Source organism: Polypterus senegalus, chromosome 2 (assembly GCF_016835505.1).
Source record: "Polypterus senegalus isolate Bchr_013 chromosome 2, ASM1683550v1, whole genome shotgun sequence".
Taxonomy (NCBI): Eukaryota; Metazoa; Chordata; class Cladistia; order Polypteriformes; family Polypteridae; genus Polypterus; species Polypterus senegalus.
In genome coordinates, this window is record NC_053155.1 from 73,744,676 (window position 1) to 73,762,501 (window position 17,826).

A 17,826-nucleotide genomic window follows, 5' to 3' on the forward strand; every position below is an offset into this window, starting at 1 on the left:
AAGGTACTGGTAGGGACTGGTATTGTCTGCATATGAGTGAAAGTGAATGTTATGTCTTCTAATGATACTTTCCAGTGGAAGCATTTAAAGTGAAAACAGTAAGGAAAGGTATAAGTATTAAGCCTTGCAGAACACCGTATTTAACTTCTGAATATAGTGACTAAATACAAGTAGCACATTTCTGTCAGTCAGTCAGTCAGTCATCTTCCAACTCACTATATCCTAAAACAGGGTCGCAGGGGTCTGCTGGAGCCAATCCCAGCCAACACAGGGTGCAAGGCAGGCACAAACCCTGGGCAGGGCGCCAGCTCACTGCAGGGCACACACACCAAGCACACACTAGGAACAATTTAGGATCGCCAATGCACCTAACCTGCATGTCTTTGAACTGTGGGAGGAAACCAGAGCACCCGGCGGAAACCCACTGTCAGGGATGCCAGGGGCAATGACCCGGCCAGGACGCCTTGAGGGACCGGAAGAGGGTCTATGCCCACCCTGGATCACGTGGGGGCCGCCATCCTGGTTGCTTTGGGGGCCACGGGTACGGGGCTTGGAAGCCCAACCCTGTAGGGACCCGTGGTCACTGCCTGGGGGCATTCCAATGCCTTGGGGACCCTGGACCTCAGCACTTCCGCCACACCAGGAAGTGCTGGGAAGAAGAGGAGCAGGGACACCCGGAGAGCTTCCGGGAGAACAGCCGGCACTTCCGCCACACTGGGGCGTGTCCAGGGAGGAGTGCCGGGATACACCTGGAGCCCATCCGGGATGAAATAAAAGGGGCCATCTCCCTTCATTCGAGGCTGGAGTCGGGTGGAAGCAGGACAAAGCAGAAGAGAGAGTGGACGTGGCCCGAAGAGAAGGCATTGTGTGGCCAGGACTGTGTGGGGGTTTGAGTGTGGGCACTGACTTTATTGTGTAAATAGTTGTAAAATAAACTTGTGGTGGTGATTTACAACATGTCTGCCTGTCTGTGTCCGGGCCGCGTCCACACCACACAGAGAGGACCCAGGAAGCGAACCCAGGTCTCCTTGTTGCGAGGCAGCAGCGCTACCACTGCGCCACCATGCCGGCCCACACATTTCTGTAAATATTAAAATCAATTTTATAAATATGAACCAAATCATTCAAGTACAGTTCTTCAGTGTATATTTACATTCTTCTGTATGCAATGAGAAGCCATGCAAAATTACAACTTCGATTGGCTAACTGAACAGATTACAACATGCAAGCTTTCGAGTCAGCTTAGGCCCTTCTTTAGGCAACTTGCTATCATTAATCTTGTAATGCTTGAAGAAGGGGCCTGAGTTGCCTCAAAAGCTTTCATATTGTAATCTGTTCAGTTAGCCAATTAAAGGTGTTATTTTACCTGACTTCTTATTGCATCCATTATGGCTAATACAGTACAACATCCTACTACTACATCGTCCTGTATATAATAGAAGAGAGTGATCAATGATGACAATGGCTGAACTTAAATATAACAACTTAATTATCTGCAGAATTTCCTTCTAATTATAATGTAATTTTGAATGGCTGGAGTGAAAGCAAAACTGGAAGTTCTGAAGGTGAGACTCAAACTGCATGGAAAATTGTTTTTTTTTTTTTATTTTTTTTTTTTTATTTGTTTTAGAAACTAAAGGTAAATTTGAGATCATAAAATGTATAAGGGTGTAGCTGTGATTTTTTTGTTTTTTAAATAATGGTATGATAACTGCCCTTTTTAGTACCTGTCAGTAACAAACTAGTGACAATTCTAAGAATGGGTGTTGCCAGAACAGCCTTTTGAGCTATTCACTAGTTTTATAAGGACTGGGTCTAATGGACATGTATTACATTTTAGAAATTAAAGTTTTGACTTCCTAACCTGTTATCAAATTAAAATTACGGAAATGGTCTGTGCAAGCAGAGATGGGGTTTGACAATGCAATAGTTTTCAAAATGACACTGAGATATGGGATTTTATATTGTCCATTTTATAAAATCTACACTAGTAATGTTTTAAGTGCTTTATATAGCATTTCAGAACCCCATTTTTTAGATTAGTGGAGGTTCTAAGCAGTAGATGAGGATTATTGTTGTTGTCATCTAGTAATCTGGAATAGTAGTTAGTTAGAGGGGAGAGCTGAAGATTTTCCATAATTTAGTCTGAGTTTCTCATAATATTTTCAGATTATGATAGAGAGTTACAATCTAGATATCACATTGTTCTTGTATTAATATTTAAATGTAGTAAGTTAGGAATCAGAGGTAACTTTATTTAATGAATTAGTATTTAAATTTTGTAATTAGATCCAGTGTTTGATTGTGACAGTGAGTTTATCAGGCAAGTAAAACATCTGCTAAAATGTTAGTTTTGACATGTGATATTAAAATCACCCATCGATACTTAATGATCATAGTTTATAACTAAGTCAGATAAATTGTTACCGAACTTAGACATGAACACTTGTGGTAATGTGCCTTACTGGCATTACCAGTTATTAAATAAAATTAGTTAAATGTCCTCTGCAGTGTTAAAAGAGAGGCATTTGTTTAGGACAAAAAGGTTTAAAGAAAGGAAACTTGCCTTTTTCTTTCATATAGTACAGACAGGCGATTTCACTGACCATATTAGTGCCTTTTTGGGGAGTGTCGCGGTGGGTCTCATGTAGACCATTGACCGGCCAGGATGGCATTGTCGGTCCTTCACTCCTGCACGCGTTTCCCGCGACCTTATTAACACTAAAAGTGCAAAAGAAACTGCGAAACGCCTTAATATTAGTTTACCGCGGTCTAGTAAAGGGATCCCGAGTTCGTAGTTGTCTGAGCTGTAGCTTAGGGGAAGGAGGAAAAAAATGGAAAGTGCTTATGTTCACTAAAGGCAGAAGCGCAGTCCGCGTCTGAAAAGCAGACACAGCTATGCGCGTGCGCGCCGGCTGCTCGATTTTAGTAGTAATTATGTAGGATAGTAGACGGCGCTTTTCGCAAACGCGTTCACGTCATCGCGTAACCCAGGAGGGATGACGTACGGCTGTTTAATTGGTCGGCACAGTGGCGCCGAATACAAAAGGGAATCATGGCCTCTAGAGGGGGTTCTTTCTGACTAGATCTTCTTGGAAAAAGGTACCCGGCAGAACAACGTTCTTGCATTACGGCTTGTGCTTATATAAATATCTCTCGATTAACTTTAGTGGAGGTATTTATTGGGTTGTGGTTAATGGTGCACTGTTTTTTTGTATATACATTATTTTTTCTGTATTTTTGAATATTTTTGGGTGAATCCTGTATTATACACTGATTGCAGGAGCAGCTTCCTGACTTAGATCACTGTAGAGGAAGACAGCTTCACATTTTGCTTTTGTGTATATATTTGGATTTCACTAGTTTGTGTGCAGTATACTTTTTCTTTTGGGACTTTCAGGAAGCACAGTAAATATTGTATATAGTCATTTCTGGGCTCCATTTGATTACTGTTTTTGTGTGTCCTTTGCGGCATTGCACTGTGTTTTATAGAAATTCCGCAGGACATCATTTTTGATTTTTCTTTAAGTGCACCTGTAAATAAAACCTCACTTTATTTTTCAAAAAAAAAAAACAACTCTTTTTGTGTCCGTGTCTCCCTATCTTACACCATCAACCTGGTCACGCTTGGTCACAGATACAAGAGACCTAGAGTGTAGGCTGGTGATTCCAATTCCCACTACACAGGGTGTCACAACACTGATTATGGGCCTGGTGGTCTGTAAATAAGCACTACAGTTATGCCAGGATCATGTATCTCAAAAGAATTTAAATGTACTTAAACTATTAGAAGTAGATGCAGTTCAACACAGAGAATTACTCTGTACTTAAAATTGGCTTTTCTTTTTCATTCCACATTCTTTTTGTGCTGCAGGAATGACTTGAGTAGCTGAACTAGTTACTAGCTGCTATATCTTTCTAGTTTAATTTGCTAAAACAACCTCTCAGCAGCAAGAATATTAGGGGGACTGTTGCAGTGTTTTTTTATGAATAGGGGCTAGGATATGTTGATGCTGTTTAAAATGTTTTTCTTTTGAAGAACAGGCGGTTTAAGTGACTTGGAGAGTCAGAGCTGTATATTGAATCATCGTCTACATGATACAGAGTCCAGTGCCATAGCCACTACGTACACCACACAACTTGTCATACACAGTGAAGAGCATAGTTCATATAGGCACCAGCCATATGCTCTGAAACCTGGAGAATAAATCACTTGGAGGTTTCTGAATACATGCATAATATTCACAGTTTGTAATTAAACAGTGATAACAGCACCCTCCCCAATCAGTCAAACAGTATTTTATATGGTGCATTTTATAGTATGCACAATCACAAATCATTAAATTAAAAAAGGACTTTGCAGCAACAACTTATTGTTATAATCTACTTAATGAAAGGATAAAATATACAAAATGCCACTGAAGGGTGAAATGCTAAAAATGTCCTATATCCATGCAAAATTACCCATCATCTTCTTTAGTGAAAAAGGTGATAGCCTATTAAGAAAGAAACTTGCCACTCATAAGTAAATAAAATATGTACATTGGTACCAACAAAGGGTGAAATCGTAGAGTGGCAATAGCAATACAGTAAAAGTGAAAAGAGGAGCACTGTGAAATTCATTGTTCCAGACATTAAAACAAATTGGTACACATGTTCTGATCTTTTTATAAAATAAATTACGGTATGTTTAAATTGTTGATTAACATTTGCATATTTTCAATAACATTGAAAATAATTTTAAGCAGGTACGTTTACAGTAACTCTATTACTTGTACTAATGAATTATGACATCGTTTTGTTTAACCCGTGAATATGGTCTATCAAATCAAAAGTGGATTTCACAAACAAAAGAAAAGTTCAGAGTGGTGAAGTAATGTAAAACAATGCAGGTCAAAAATGTTCTCTTTTATGCTGTTCTTTTTAAATTGTATGCTCTGTGCTATGTAAACTTATTAGTAGATAGAATATGAAGATGTCTTTTCTTTGAATAGGTGATCTCAGTAGAGAAGATGGAGAACACCAGTCATTTGCCTAATCCTATCATCATCAGCATAAGAAGCAAGAAAGCATTCCAGTTTATTGAAATTAAGAGGAGAGACAGCCTTGTGGAAGCCATATTACAACAACTGGAGAGTGTGCGCAGTAAAGACAGAGTCTGTCACAAGTCCCCAAGCAAAGCACTGGTAGGTGCTTATCACTTTATTTATCAGTTTTAACATCTGCAGACATATTTTATGCACAGGAAAGGTGCCACAACCTCAGTGGCACTAAAGTCACAGAAGTGGTTCACAGGTTAATATTTCATCAGTATATACCATACAATTTTCTAAGCCCACTTAACATGCACTCCAGTTCATTCTTATGTTCAGTGGGAATCTAACAGAATTTGAATGGAAGGAATATAGAGTATTTGCTTAAAGGAGATCAGTTAATCAAAGCAAAAAGCCATTGATTATCTTGGACCTAAAAAAACAGCACTCACATGAGTATTACAGGACTGAGACATTTTCTTAAATTATCAGTTGAATATTGTTTTCTTTGTTACATTTAGACAATGTATGGCAAATATTTGCATTACTAACCTTTGTCACAGTGCTGATAGTATTAGAACAATGTTTGTAAGGTAAAAGTTAGAGTTTGCACTATTTCTTTTTAACTTTTTTCAATTTGTTTTAGATTTCCCCACTACCATATTACTCTATATACTATGATAGCATTTCTACAGATGATGAAACCATTGAACCAGCTGGAAATAAAAACAGACATTCACTGAATGAAGAGGCCTTAATGTCTGTCTTCCATCATGCAGAACCTCAAACATCAGACTCCAAATTTGTAAGTGTGTGACAGTCTGGCAGGATTTTTATTAATGGCTAAATTTGGTTTTCGTGAAATTATGTTCTAAAGTGTAGCATAATGTGAGTGCATATAAGATTTAAGCATTTTTTTAGGTTTGGACTTGTGACCCTTAAAGCCCATTTTAAACCACAAGAACAGGCATGATATTTTTTTAAATGTATAAAAAAGGATTCACTGTAGAACACAGTTTTATGTGGTAACCTAATACTGTATGTACAAGGTATGTTCTTGTCTGTGTATTTGTTGTGTTTGTATATATAATATTCATATTTTTTCATTCATTTGTGTTTCCCTGAAAGCATCTTCATGTCTTCCACGCTTCCTTTTCTTAAATCCTGGTATTTTTAATTGATGTCCACTTGATAGTCACCCCTTTCACTGAATATTGCTCAACAACATTATTCTTGGTGGCCTTACTCTCTTTTACTTCTAAATTTACCTAATTAGCTAACATTGAATTTGTGTAATTCTGTATATTTAAAATATAAGAATGTTAGTTGAATACAGTTGTTGACAATTTCCATTCATACTTTGTTGAAATTCAGAAAATGGAGCAAGTGAAGGAACGTCTGTGGCAGGACCACTTTTCTGAGTATGGCAGAGGTATCTGCATGTTCCGAACAGAGAAGATTCGGAAGCTAGTTGCCATGGGGATCCCAGAGTCACTCCGGGGGGAGCTGTGGCAGACTTTTTCCAGTAAGTACTTAACCTCAGATATGGTGCATATTTGTTGAATAGTGCTTACTGCGTACAACACAAGATTTAGACCAAGTTATTCAGCTCCATTCCTGGAGGTCAGCAGCGGCTGCAGGTTTTGCTTTCACCAAAGTTTTAATTAGAACCCATTTATTTACTACTAAAGCAGTACATTTTTAGGGCTTAGTTTTAGTAAACTCATTTCTTAAGATTCAGAACCATTAACTGCTTATTTAAGTTTTAAACAACTGCATTAAGGTTTTAATCACTGCCTGTTTTCTTAACTATGCATCAGTTAATATTGAATTGCAAATGGCAAAGAAACAAGCAGCTCTCCAGATAACGTGCTTCCATTTAAACCTGTGTATATACACCATGAAGTACCTCTGTTAATAGAATGTTTTGAAATAAATGAGAGAAGGAAGGACCTCAGAGGTACAAATCTGTTACGGACCACAAAACATATGGATAATATTCTCAGAAAATGAAAAATCTACAATGTGATAAATGATTTGACTTAGAAGGGTACAAGCACTAATAAGCCATATAATTAAATCCAAAGTTTCATTATCTGCTAGGCCTGGCTTTTAATTGCAAAACTGGCTGGAATGAAAACTTGCACCCACTGCGGACCTCCAAAACAGGAGATGAGTATTCTCATTTAGACTTTTTATCCATATAAAATGATCAGTCTTTGTTTGTGTAGGAGAAGGTTAAGTTAATATCAGCCTTTGCGGTTTTCACTTTTTCAGAATTGAAAGTAATGTGACTAGATTTTTCTGACTTCTAGCAGCTTGATGTAAATCAAAGCAATTGTAATTATTTGTTTACGTAGCGCCTTGCAATAAATGAAAACTACTAAATGTTTGTAATGGCTCCCTGGTTTAGAGAAAAGCATTAGCTGCTGGTGTTTAAATTGTACTGTTTGCATCAGAATCTCAGTTGTACTGGTTAGTACTAATTTTATATTAAAAGAAGAGATGCTTCATTTAAGTATGCAGCAACATTTCAAGGTAAAGAAGACAGAAATTTTGAGGTGAGGTAGTCAGTTCAGATAAGGAAGACAAACATTTCAAGGTAAGGAAGACAGAAGTTTTGTTGTAAAGTAGTAATACGCAGTGATCATGGCATAGGAGAGTGGCAGCGTGTTGCATGTTGACTACCACTTTCAAGTAAGACTTTCACTGTCTTCTGTTCTGTGTCATTACTCAGTATATAAACCTACTAGTAACTTGGTGTGCGCTACGCTGCACGTTGGATGACCACAGTTGAAGGACTCCCTGTTTAAACGCAGTTGCCAGTCGTGGACTGGGTCCTTCATTGCACCACATTTGATTTTTGCATGGGAAACAAAATTTGAAAACAAAACCCATGATTCACGAAGTGTGGGACGCAGACTAATGAAAATCGTATACGTTGTGTAAAAGGTTGTAAGGAAGAGGAGGATGATACCGTTGAGGACGTCCTGTGCTTGTTGAGGAGGCATGTAGTGGTAGTTCATTCTGAAGAGCAAAGCGATGTAGGTCATTTGAGTGGTCTTCATTAACTTCGTCAGTGACATGCAGCACTGTGTCATCGCGTCCATCACCTTCATTGCACATAGTAATGTCTGTGGAGTCACAAAATGCCTTGGCATTCGAGTGGACAGAGTCGAGTACTTCTTGGTAAACAACGTTCTGTGTGAAGTATTTATTAGTATCTTGTAGTAATTTCCCTTGACTTTTGGAAGGCAATATTTTTACTTTCACTTTTGGAAAACCTTTTCCTCTGGAGAAGGCGACATAGAGCTGGCCATGTGTGAAGACAGGCTCTGGTAGGAATATACCTACAAGATCTAGTGTTTGACCCTGCGCTTAATTTATTGTAATAGCGTATGCCAATCGGAGTGGGAATTGCCTTCTGTGCATGTCAAAAGGCAGGTCAGAGTCATCCATAGTATCGAGACCTATCCTGGGGATGAAGACGTGTTTACCAGTGATTATGTTTGCTTCAAGTAAGTGGTTATGCATTTTGTTTATAATGAGTCTAGTGCCATTGCATAGGCCTTGTTTCGTATCTAGGTTTCGTAGTAGCATCACTGGTGAACCTACCTTCAGACTTAGTGAATGTGGTGGTAAACCTGATGGACATAATGAGTGTAGGAATTCTACAGGATAGTTTGTCATCCCCATCATGTGTAACCTTAATCTCATCACCACTGAGATAGGTTTTCTGTACACCTTCTAATCTCTGAATAATAAGATCATTCAAAATCATAGTGTCCTTATTTTTAGGCGCAAATATTGCTCTTTAGCTTATAGCTTTGACTTGGTGAAGCTGAATGCTTGTACCAAAGACTGCATCAATGAGATCTCCGTCAACAATACATTCAGCAGGGATGTGATACCGTGGAGACGCGTCGTTGCGGTAATGTCGTCTGTGAGTGGTGAGTGTCAGTTTGAGAGCGTTCACTCGGAGTTTCTTGCGAGACCGTACGTTTCTGTATATTACGGTTGTTTTGCAATCGTAAGGACCTGTCGTTGAGTGTCTCATTGGCACGCTTTTGCCTCTTTCTTTGGCGATCATGGTGTAATGTGTCTTCTCTCTCTGTAGGAGTTTCAGTTGCCTTTTGTTGTGCGGCAGAGACGCATTGTTGAGCTAATCTGTGTGAATGCTGAGTGTCCGTTTCTTGCGAGCGACTGTCACGCCTTTGCCTCTTTGCTTCATGATCACGCTGTAATGTGTCCTCTCTCGTAGCAGCAGGTTTAGTTGCGTTTCGTTTCAGGATTGTTCTGTAAAGTCTCCTCCGTACAAGTGCACATGGGTAGCTGAAGACGGAAAGGCATAGTGACCAGGGAACCATCCGACTTAGACTCGGGGCTCGAAATACTCAAGTGCACATGTTATTTATAATTTATTTATTTATTTTTTTTGGTTATGAACTTTCCCAAAAGAGTTGATCCCTGTAAATAGTTAATAGTATATGAACAATTTTAATCTGTTGTAGTACTGGCATTAATTAGCATCACACCTCATAACCTGCATACACCACGTGTTTGGCTGTAACGCCAGAAGCGCGGTGGACGCTGTAAGGGTAGGTTGTGGTTTCTGTTTCTTTCGTGATTTTTTAATTTCATTTTATTGATTATTTAATAGGCAGAGGGGAGAAGACGTTAATGTGACGCTCTGTCTATTTCTTTATTTTTGTTTTGAAAAGATTTTCGGGAACAGGAAAAATAAAAGCAAAGGGGAAAGAACAGAGGAGTGTAAGCAGGAATTCTGAGAGGGGACGGACTGGGGCTTTTCTACGGGGCAGCTATACAGCCAAAAGGAAACGCAGACCCGGACACCGCGCTGGGCTTTTATTATATAGATACCATGAAATTAATACTGTTTATACATGTTAGTGACAAATATGGAATTAGAAGATGGAAATTTTCCAACATCATTTGCTTCAGAATTAAATGCAAACTGTGAGCTTTATACAATTAATAGGAAATAACCCCTTTTGAAAAGCATTTTAAAAAGTTCTTTGGTGTTTTTACGCTAAATCACAGGTATGAGTTAATTATTTTCTTACTAAACCATTATACATATTTTCTTTAATTAGTGTACATTGTTTTAATATTGCAAGTTGTAATCGAAATTTCTTGTAGGACTTGTAGCTCTAGTCTTGGTGTTTATTTTTTTGTCTATAACTCTCAGAAATTCTTTAAGGCAGTGTTTCCTAAGTTCAATCCCAGGGAGACCCTTTTAATTAAGGGATATTGTTCTAACCAGTTTCATAATTAGTGAGTCATTTCCCTTTAATGGATCTCTTCATGTAATTAGCTAGCCTTTTAATTTTCTTCTTCTATTCTGCATTCAGAAGAGTTGCAGTAGTATGAGATTTATATGAGTTATATAATAAAACACTACTGTCTGTGTGTGCATCCATTCCCTCTGAGCAATCGGATTGGTGACTTTGGCTTTTTTCTCACAGAGGTCAAGTAGCTAAGAGGGGGGCTCTGTCCTTAGAAAAATTCCGTGGCAGAGGCAAATGGTGCCATGACGTGGAATTTCTCAGTGGAGACCCCAAAATCACAGCCCTCTGCATTTCAACAGAGAAGTTTTTGTTTTTTTGGTCAGTGACGGGGATGATAACACAATATGTCAGGAGTACAAAGTTCAATTCCTGATTTTTTTTTTTTTCTTCTTAACAAAAAATAGTAAAAATGGAGATTTCAGTGACAGCAAAGTAAATGTAATGTATCAAGTGATGCTGGATTGCTAAATACTAACAAGTCACCTTCAAAGACGGAAAGTATTTGCAAGACTATGAATGATGTCTTTACAGCAAGTTGTGGGGTCCCGCCTAAGCGGACAGGAGCCGAGCAAGGCACCACGAAGTGCCAGAGTCTGAGATGCAGGCTTAATGGGAATGTGCTTGAGAGAGAAGTGCTGAGAAAGACAGGTTGAAACACATGAGGATACGTAGAGAAGATGTAGGAGGAACCCTGTCAGTAAATGTAGGGCAAGGGATATCAAATATTTTTAAATTTATTCTATTACCTGTAATATAGCTAATTTATAAAGAAATGTATTTTGCCATGGCATTTAACTCTGTCTTTAGATTAATCGGAAAATGAATTTTCATTGTACAGGTATATGCTGCTTAACATCTACATTATTGTTTTTGAAGGTTGTCGTGATTGTCGAGTGTGACATGCCTAAATCAGGACCTGTAGTGTTCACTGATTGTCCTTCTTAAAGTTGTTTAATGACCCTTTGTTTCACTGTCACTAGCGCTGGTTTTGCTATGTTTGGGAGTCATGATGCACTTCAAGGTAATATTTTTAGAAAATGTATTGGAGATAACACTGCAGCACTCAAGAGATGCGAGATGCGTGAGATTAGGTCTTGTTGTCTATGAGAATGTACAGTATATGTGGGCGGATGTTGCCTGAAGAGACGTTATGCAGTGCATAACTGTAATTCACTTTTTCTGCTCCCTTAATTGTATCCTAATAAAGACCGTCAACAACAAGCAGAGCAGGTGCAAGAATAAACAACACTGAATAGACTAAAGATCCAGTGTACATGGAACAATAATTATCTACATATAGCGTACAGAAAAGGCTTTCTTACATTCCAATAAAAAATGAGAGAGCCCAGTTTTTGTAATTTCCGTATTGACACCAAAAAATCTAAATTGGGAAGTAGTATTTTGCTTAATTAAGGTAGAAGTCAAGTTAAATGCAGAAGTTGTTTGGTATGAAAACCTGCTTCCTCAAGAATCCTGAACGACTGAACTTCTAGTATATGCATTATTTAGACATGGACAGCATGAAGGTCTTATGCAAGGAACAAAAATAATCTTCTGTCAGTATATCAAATACTGAATATTTTAACCTCTTATTCAAGAGCATTGGTATGAGGTCAAAAAACACATAAAGCTACAGTTTTATGTCCGAATATATGTAAAAGGAGGGTATGCAGTAGGCCTCATCTACTACACTTATCTGTACCTGTTTGTAGTTGTTTGTTAATCGTATGTAGCTAAATGTTGTCTCATTGTTTCTTTTCAACTTAAAGTGATAAAAATGCTATTGTTCAGTCTCTGAAAGGAGTTGATGGTATGTGTTCTGAATGGTTTTAATCTCTGGACATAGCAGTTAGTAGAAGGTGGCCTTAAACTTATCCCTTAAATCTAACATTTTTATGTGTTTTCCCCTCTAGTGTAGGCCTTTTGATTTTTTTTTTTTGTTTTGTTTTGTTTTCAAAGTAGTCTCATTGTAGGCAACTTGCTTGGTTATTAATAGTTTCCTTTATTAATAGACGTTTATTTGTGTTTTTGCTTGCTCACTGTAGATTCCTTAAGTGATTTATCCTCTCATCCTGAATACTATGCAAACCTCGTAGAGGAGTCAATGGGCAAGTGCTGCTTAGCAACTGAGGAGATTGAGCGTGATCTTCACCGTTCACTGCCAGATCATCCGGCCTTCCAAAATGAGACTGGCATAGCTGCTTTGAGAAGAGTCTTGACTGCATATGCCTATAGGAATCCAAAAATTGGATATTGTCAGGTACTGCATTCTTTTAAATATCTTTCAGAATAATACATTATGTATGTTTTCTATGAAAATGTTAACTCTTTATTAACAGGGAACACTAAACATTTAAGTTTGGTTTAATCTTTTTATATTGATTCACAATTCATTCTTTGCCTTAATGTATGTGCCAAATTGCAGCCCACATGTGAAATATGCCTCATTTGTGTAATATACAGATGTAGAAATCCCTTACTTTGCAGTGGTATATGTTGCTGCAGACTCTTGGCACTGTTAATTTGAATGTGCAAAAACGTTTAACAGTAATTTTTAACATTGTGTTCTATGGAAAAGTATAGAAATAACATTTCCGAATGCCATTTAGGCTGCTAACTGCTATTCTCAGTCTATCTTAGCTAGCCCTGTCTTACCTAGTATGGGTGATTATTGCTTTCATTTTGTAGTCCATGAACATTTTAACATCTGTACTTCTACTGTACTCAAAAGAAGAAGAAGCTTTTTGGCTGCTCGTGGCAGTATGTGAGAAGATGCTCCCTGACTATTTTAACCAGCGGGTCATTGGTATGTAATTTTTCGAAATCTTTTGACTATGGCCTGTAGGCATTTTATTCCTTTCGCAATTACTCTGTCCCAATTCCTCCCAGTTTCCCTTGCTTTCTCAAATGCCTTTCCTGTGCTTCTAGGAGCTCAAGTAGACCAGTCGGTATTTGAAGAACTGATAAAGGACCGTCTTCCTGAGCTTTCTGAACATATCACAGATCTGTCCCCCTTGTCCTCCATCACGCTGTCCTGGTTCCTCACCCTGTTCCTCAGCATCATGCCCTTTGAAAGTGCAGTCAATGTGGTAGACTGCTTCTTCTTTGATGGTATTAAGGCAATTTTTCAACTAAGTTTGGCTGTGCTTGATGCAAACGTTCAGGAATTGTGCGAAAGCAAGGATGATGGTCAGGCCCTAATGATACTGACAAGGTAATTTGGTAAACCTATTAATAAATGTTCTTCCTTCCTTATTGTAAATGAAATATAAAGCTAGATGAGTAAGGAAATGTAGTCTAAGTGTGTTGATTCTAGAGTGTGCAAAAAACTATAAAAAATGTACAGATGAAGAAGAGCTGCTTCTAGTTGTTATTTACTTAATTGTTTTATTGTATAGCATATACCGTATAGTTTAAAAGAATAATCTACTTGTGTTATTTATATAGTATGATAATGTCACCTTGTCCTAAATATTCAAGGTAGAGAGCTTAGTGTTTATTGAATCAATTTGCTGTCTAAGGATAATTCTTTTTTTTTTTTTTCTTTTCTGAAACTCAGTGTCCAGACCTGTTTGCTAAACAAATTAGCTTTCCTTATGCACTGAGTGGTAACCTCTCATTTTTAAATGTTTGATGTTCTTATTGAGGTTAGTTTTTAAAAAAATGATGCCTTAGACCTACTACTGGGAAAAAAAATGATCTCTTAACCAGTGTCATCAGTCAGGGACAAAGGGCACAAATAACATAAAATTAACAAGTTTGTCCCCTAAACTGGCAAAAAATACTCAAATATTATGTAAAATCCACTGTAATAAAAGGATAACCATCTGTGTATCTGTTTGTCTGTCTCTGTTATATGCCATTTCGTATTGGATATGTATGGGATTTGTGAAGGCAGTGCTAATATGTGTGATGCATTATTTGTTGGAATGAAAAATGCAGTGTTATTTTATTATTACAAGCATTTTTGAAGCAAACACTTGTATTTCTTATTCCATCTGTTGGAATAACAAATGCATTGTATTTTACTACTACAAATGTCTGTGATGTGCCATCAGTTGGAAACACAAATACAATGCATTTTAGTACTACATGCATTACAAAACACATACCAATAGATGGTGCACAGCAAATGTTAATGCAGAGGTCAACATTGGTTACTTAGATTTCAGCCTTGTCTTAGACAGGAAACACAGCTAGTCAGTCAGGCAGTCATTATCCAACCCGCTATACCCTAACACAGGGTCACGGGAGTCAAACCCAGCCAACACAGGGCAGGAACAAATCCCCGGGCAGGACACACGCGCGCACACACACCTACAGTATATACTGTATACATATCTATATTGTATAGTGCACAGACTTGTCTGAGCATCTTGTGGACCACTTGACTCATGCTTCTGAATCACTGCTGATCCACAGACCACACTTTCAAAAACTATTGACAAATTTCTAACCTCGTATGCGAATGTAAATTAATTCATAAACCATTATCACAGAGAAATGCCATCACTCTCTGTATATAATGCTTCTGGGTAAATTGTGGTTAGATAGTCAAGTATTTTTCATAATCTTAGCTTCCCTTGGTGCTACTATGAGAGAAAGCTTGTTAAGCTATGCCGTACAGTTGAGATATTTACCAGCATGCCGTTCTGACATCTGTTTCTGAAATTCAGATATCCAGAGACATGTGGCGTACTCCAAGCTGATATTAATGAGTTTGGTATGGAGAGGCTTTGGTATGATTGTGTTAAATACTGAAGTAAAGTCCATAAATAGAATTCTGTTATTATACCAAGACAGTGCTGAAAGAAAATGACAAGTGTTTGTTACAGTTTGTTTGTAAATAAAAGGCTACTCAGTAAGGTAAAGTTACAGTTTGTTACGTGTTTTCACTTAACACTTGAAGCATTTATTTAAGTGTAATGCTTCAATTAAAGTTTTCTTGGAAGTACACATGATTTTTTTCTGTATTATTATACAGAATCTGTCTTTTTATAATTAATAGCTGTTACATAAGGGGGTCAGCTATTAATTAGGAATGTGATTTCATGTAATGAAAACAATAAATGTTGTAGGCACAGTTTTTTAATCAGACTTTTTTGATTTGATCGATATTGATTTGTTTGCTTCATATAGAAAGTCAGACTATTTTACCAGTTTAAAGTTTTCAACATTTTTATTTTCTGAAAAGATTTCTGGATCAAGTCAAGAATCGAGAGAGTCCTACTCCTCCTGTTTCCAGTCAGCAGGTCTGCTGTGAAGAAAAGGAAGCAGTGCAGCTAGAAACGGAAATAACTGACTTGATTAGAGATTCTTATGAGGTAAGTGAAATGGACAAAAAGCAGTAGCTCTCTGCAGTTTAATATCTGTACAGTGTTGAAATGGAGCATCAGGGTACAAGTGAATGGGTACATTTAAGTTAGAGTGAGATATTAAAAATATATTAGTTGATATTCCATTCGTCTTTTTTATGTTTGATAGAAGCTTCATTGTCATCTTACTGTTTATAGTTGATAATAGTAGTTGTTGAGGTAAATGTTTATTTCATTTATTGACTTAATGCTCTAAGAGGATCTCTTTCTGTTGTTATTAAGTGCATTGTACCAAGTGACCTCCGTTCTTGGGGGCCGAGCCTATCCCACCCCACCCTGGCTGCTTTGAATTGAAACAGGAATTGAATCCAGACAAGTGACCAGTTCATCACAGATCCCACTCACACATATACCAATGTGAACAATGTAGTTTTCATGAACAAATTTAGTGAGAAGTCAAGCAAAATGACACGTTTTACTGGCTAACTAAAAAGATTACAATATGCAAGCTTTCAACGAAACTCCGGCCCGTTCCATTATGGCTAACACAGTACAACACCCTACTACTATGAACAATTTTAAAACAGAACTTTATAGGGATGCAAAGAGCGTGTGAGATATCTGACAGCCTTCAGAGACGGCGGCATTGCAGCAGCAAACTAAATTTACCTTTCTTTGCCCTTTGCACAAGACTGGAAAGTGACATATGGCTTTGTGACTTTTAAAATGTACTGGGGTTGGGTGGTGGACTACGTCTGTAAATTCTGAAAATGTCTCTGCAGTGCAATCCCGGTAAAACATTTATAAGCACGGTGAATAAGAGATTCTCAAAGCTTACATACCTCAGATGCCCATTAATATGTGATCGGGTAAATGAAATAATAATGAACAAGAGATTTTCTTTTCCGGTCATGTAACAATCTGTCAGGCTATAAAACAACACAATTCAATAAGAGAGTGAGTACTTTTTTTGTCAAGAAAAATGTGAAAGTCTTCCTGTTTAGGTACCGTTATCCCAGCTGGAATACATGATTAGCATGAAACAACCCAAACGTTTTTATCTGTTTTAATTTTGCTGTTTCCGTTGAATTCCTCAACTCGTTCACTTGTGGTTATATCCCACACTGCTCATTACATCTGCAATGCCGCAGACAATTAAATGTTCAAACTTATGATACAGTACAGTATATATAGTATCCTGTAAGATTTGGAAGGTTTTTACAAGTGTAAAAAAATCAATATTTAGTAAATTGCATCTCATCAATTTATAGAAATGTCAGCTTTCAAAGAAAGATGATAAAAAAATGAAAATAACACAGCACAGCTGCAAAACCTCCAAACACGACAAGAGCAGGTTAAAAAGCGAAGCACGACATTAAAAAGGCACACCCACTGCTGAAAATGTATCCCCATCTCCTACACAAGACTGGAATGGGCGGGCTTCAGATGTAGGCAGGGTGGGATATCCAAACATTGTCATAAGAAGTGGTGCTTGCAGACTGAGAGACATGCAATGGAGAGAAGGAAGGATATGACGAGACCTGCAGTCCTGCAGACTGATGCAGTAGGTGATGGCATTTATGTTGTACAGTGCTGAATAAACTAACCGTATATTCACCAGCAAATTAGGCAAATAAATAATAATAATTGTTACTCTCAAATAAGGTACAAGGATGGAGACCATTGACATTTAATGCCGTATGGCTGGAGTTGTGTAGGGTAGCTGGAGCTGCCTGTGCACATTACCAGCCAGCATGACTGTGTTTGCCATGCAGAAGACATCAAATGAAAAGGAGAAATGTCTGTGTGTGTCTGTGACAACCTCCAAATGTGGCTGGAGTGCTTTGTTCACAAGTGTATTTATTGTTGGCTCTTAAGGCTGTCAAGAGCTGTCAGATCCTGCTAATGCCGGCTAGAAATGGGGCTGGAGGTTGTTCATTTGAAGAGGTGCCCAGAGAGAGCAAGGACTAAAAAAACTCAACCATTTACTGTTGTGTACTATTTTATTTTCCTAATTTGCTTACCATCTTAATAAGTAAGAAAAAAAAGCTTGTCTCTTAAGCATATGTCTGTGTTTTCTGCTGCTACTGAACCATTCCAAGCACAAGCAATCCAACCTTACCATTACACCGTGACAAAGCCTTGTTTATAAGCTTTAAGTTGTTAATG

The 17,826-nt window shown here is 37.9% G+C and overlaps 1 protein-coding gene across 1 annotated transcript in view; it reads left to right on the forward strand.

The window, feature by feature from the left end:
- Positions 1 to 17,826, forward strand: part of LOC120523040 (TBC1 domain family member 8) — a 156,041-nt gene that overhangs the window by 124,578 nt on the left and 13,637 nt on the right. The window contains exons 7-13 of the mRNA XM_039743979.1: positions 4,995 to 5,186; positions 5,680 to 5,838; positions 6,408 to 6,558; positions 12,388 to 12,602; positions 13,031 to 13,148; positions 13,271 to 13,556; positions 15,537 to 15,666. Of these exons, the coding sequence (XP_039599913.1) occupies positions 4,995 to 5,186; positions 5,680 to 5,838; positions 6,408 to 6,558; positions 12,388 to 12,602; positions 13,031 to 13,148; positions 13,271 to 13,556; positions 15,537 to 15,666 (1,251 nt within the window). The remainder of the gene's footprint in view (positions 1 to 4,994; positions 5,187 to 5,679; positions 5,839 to 6,407; positions 6,559 to 12,387; positions 12,603 to 13,030; positions 13,149 to 13,270; positions 13,557 to 15,536; positions 15,667 to 17,826) is intronic.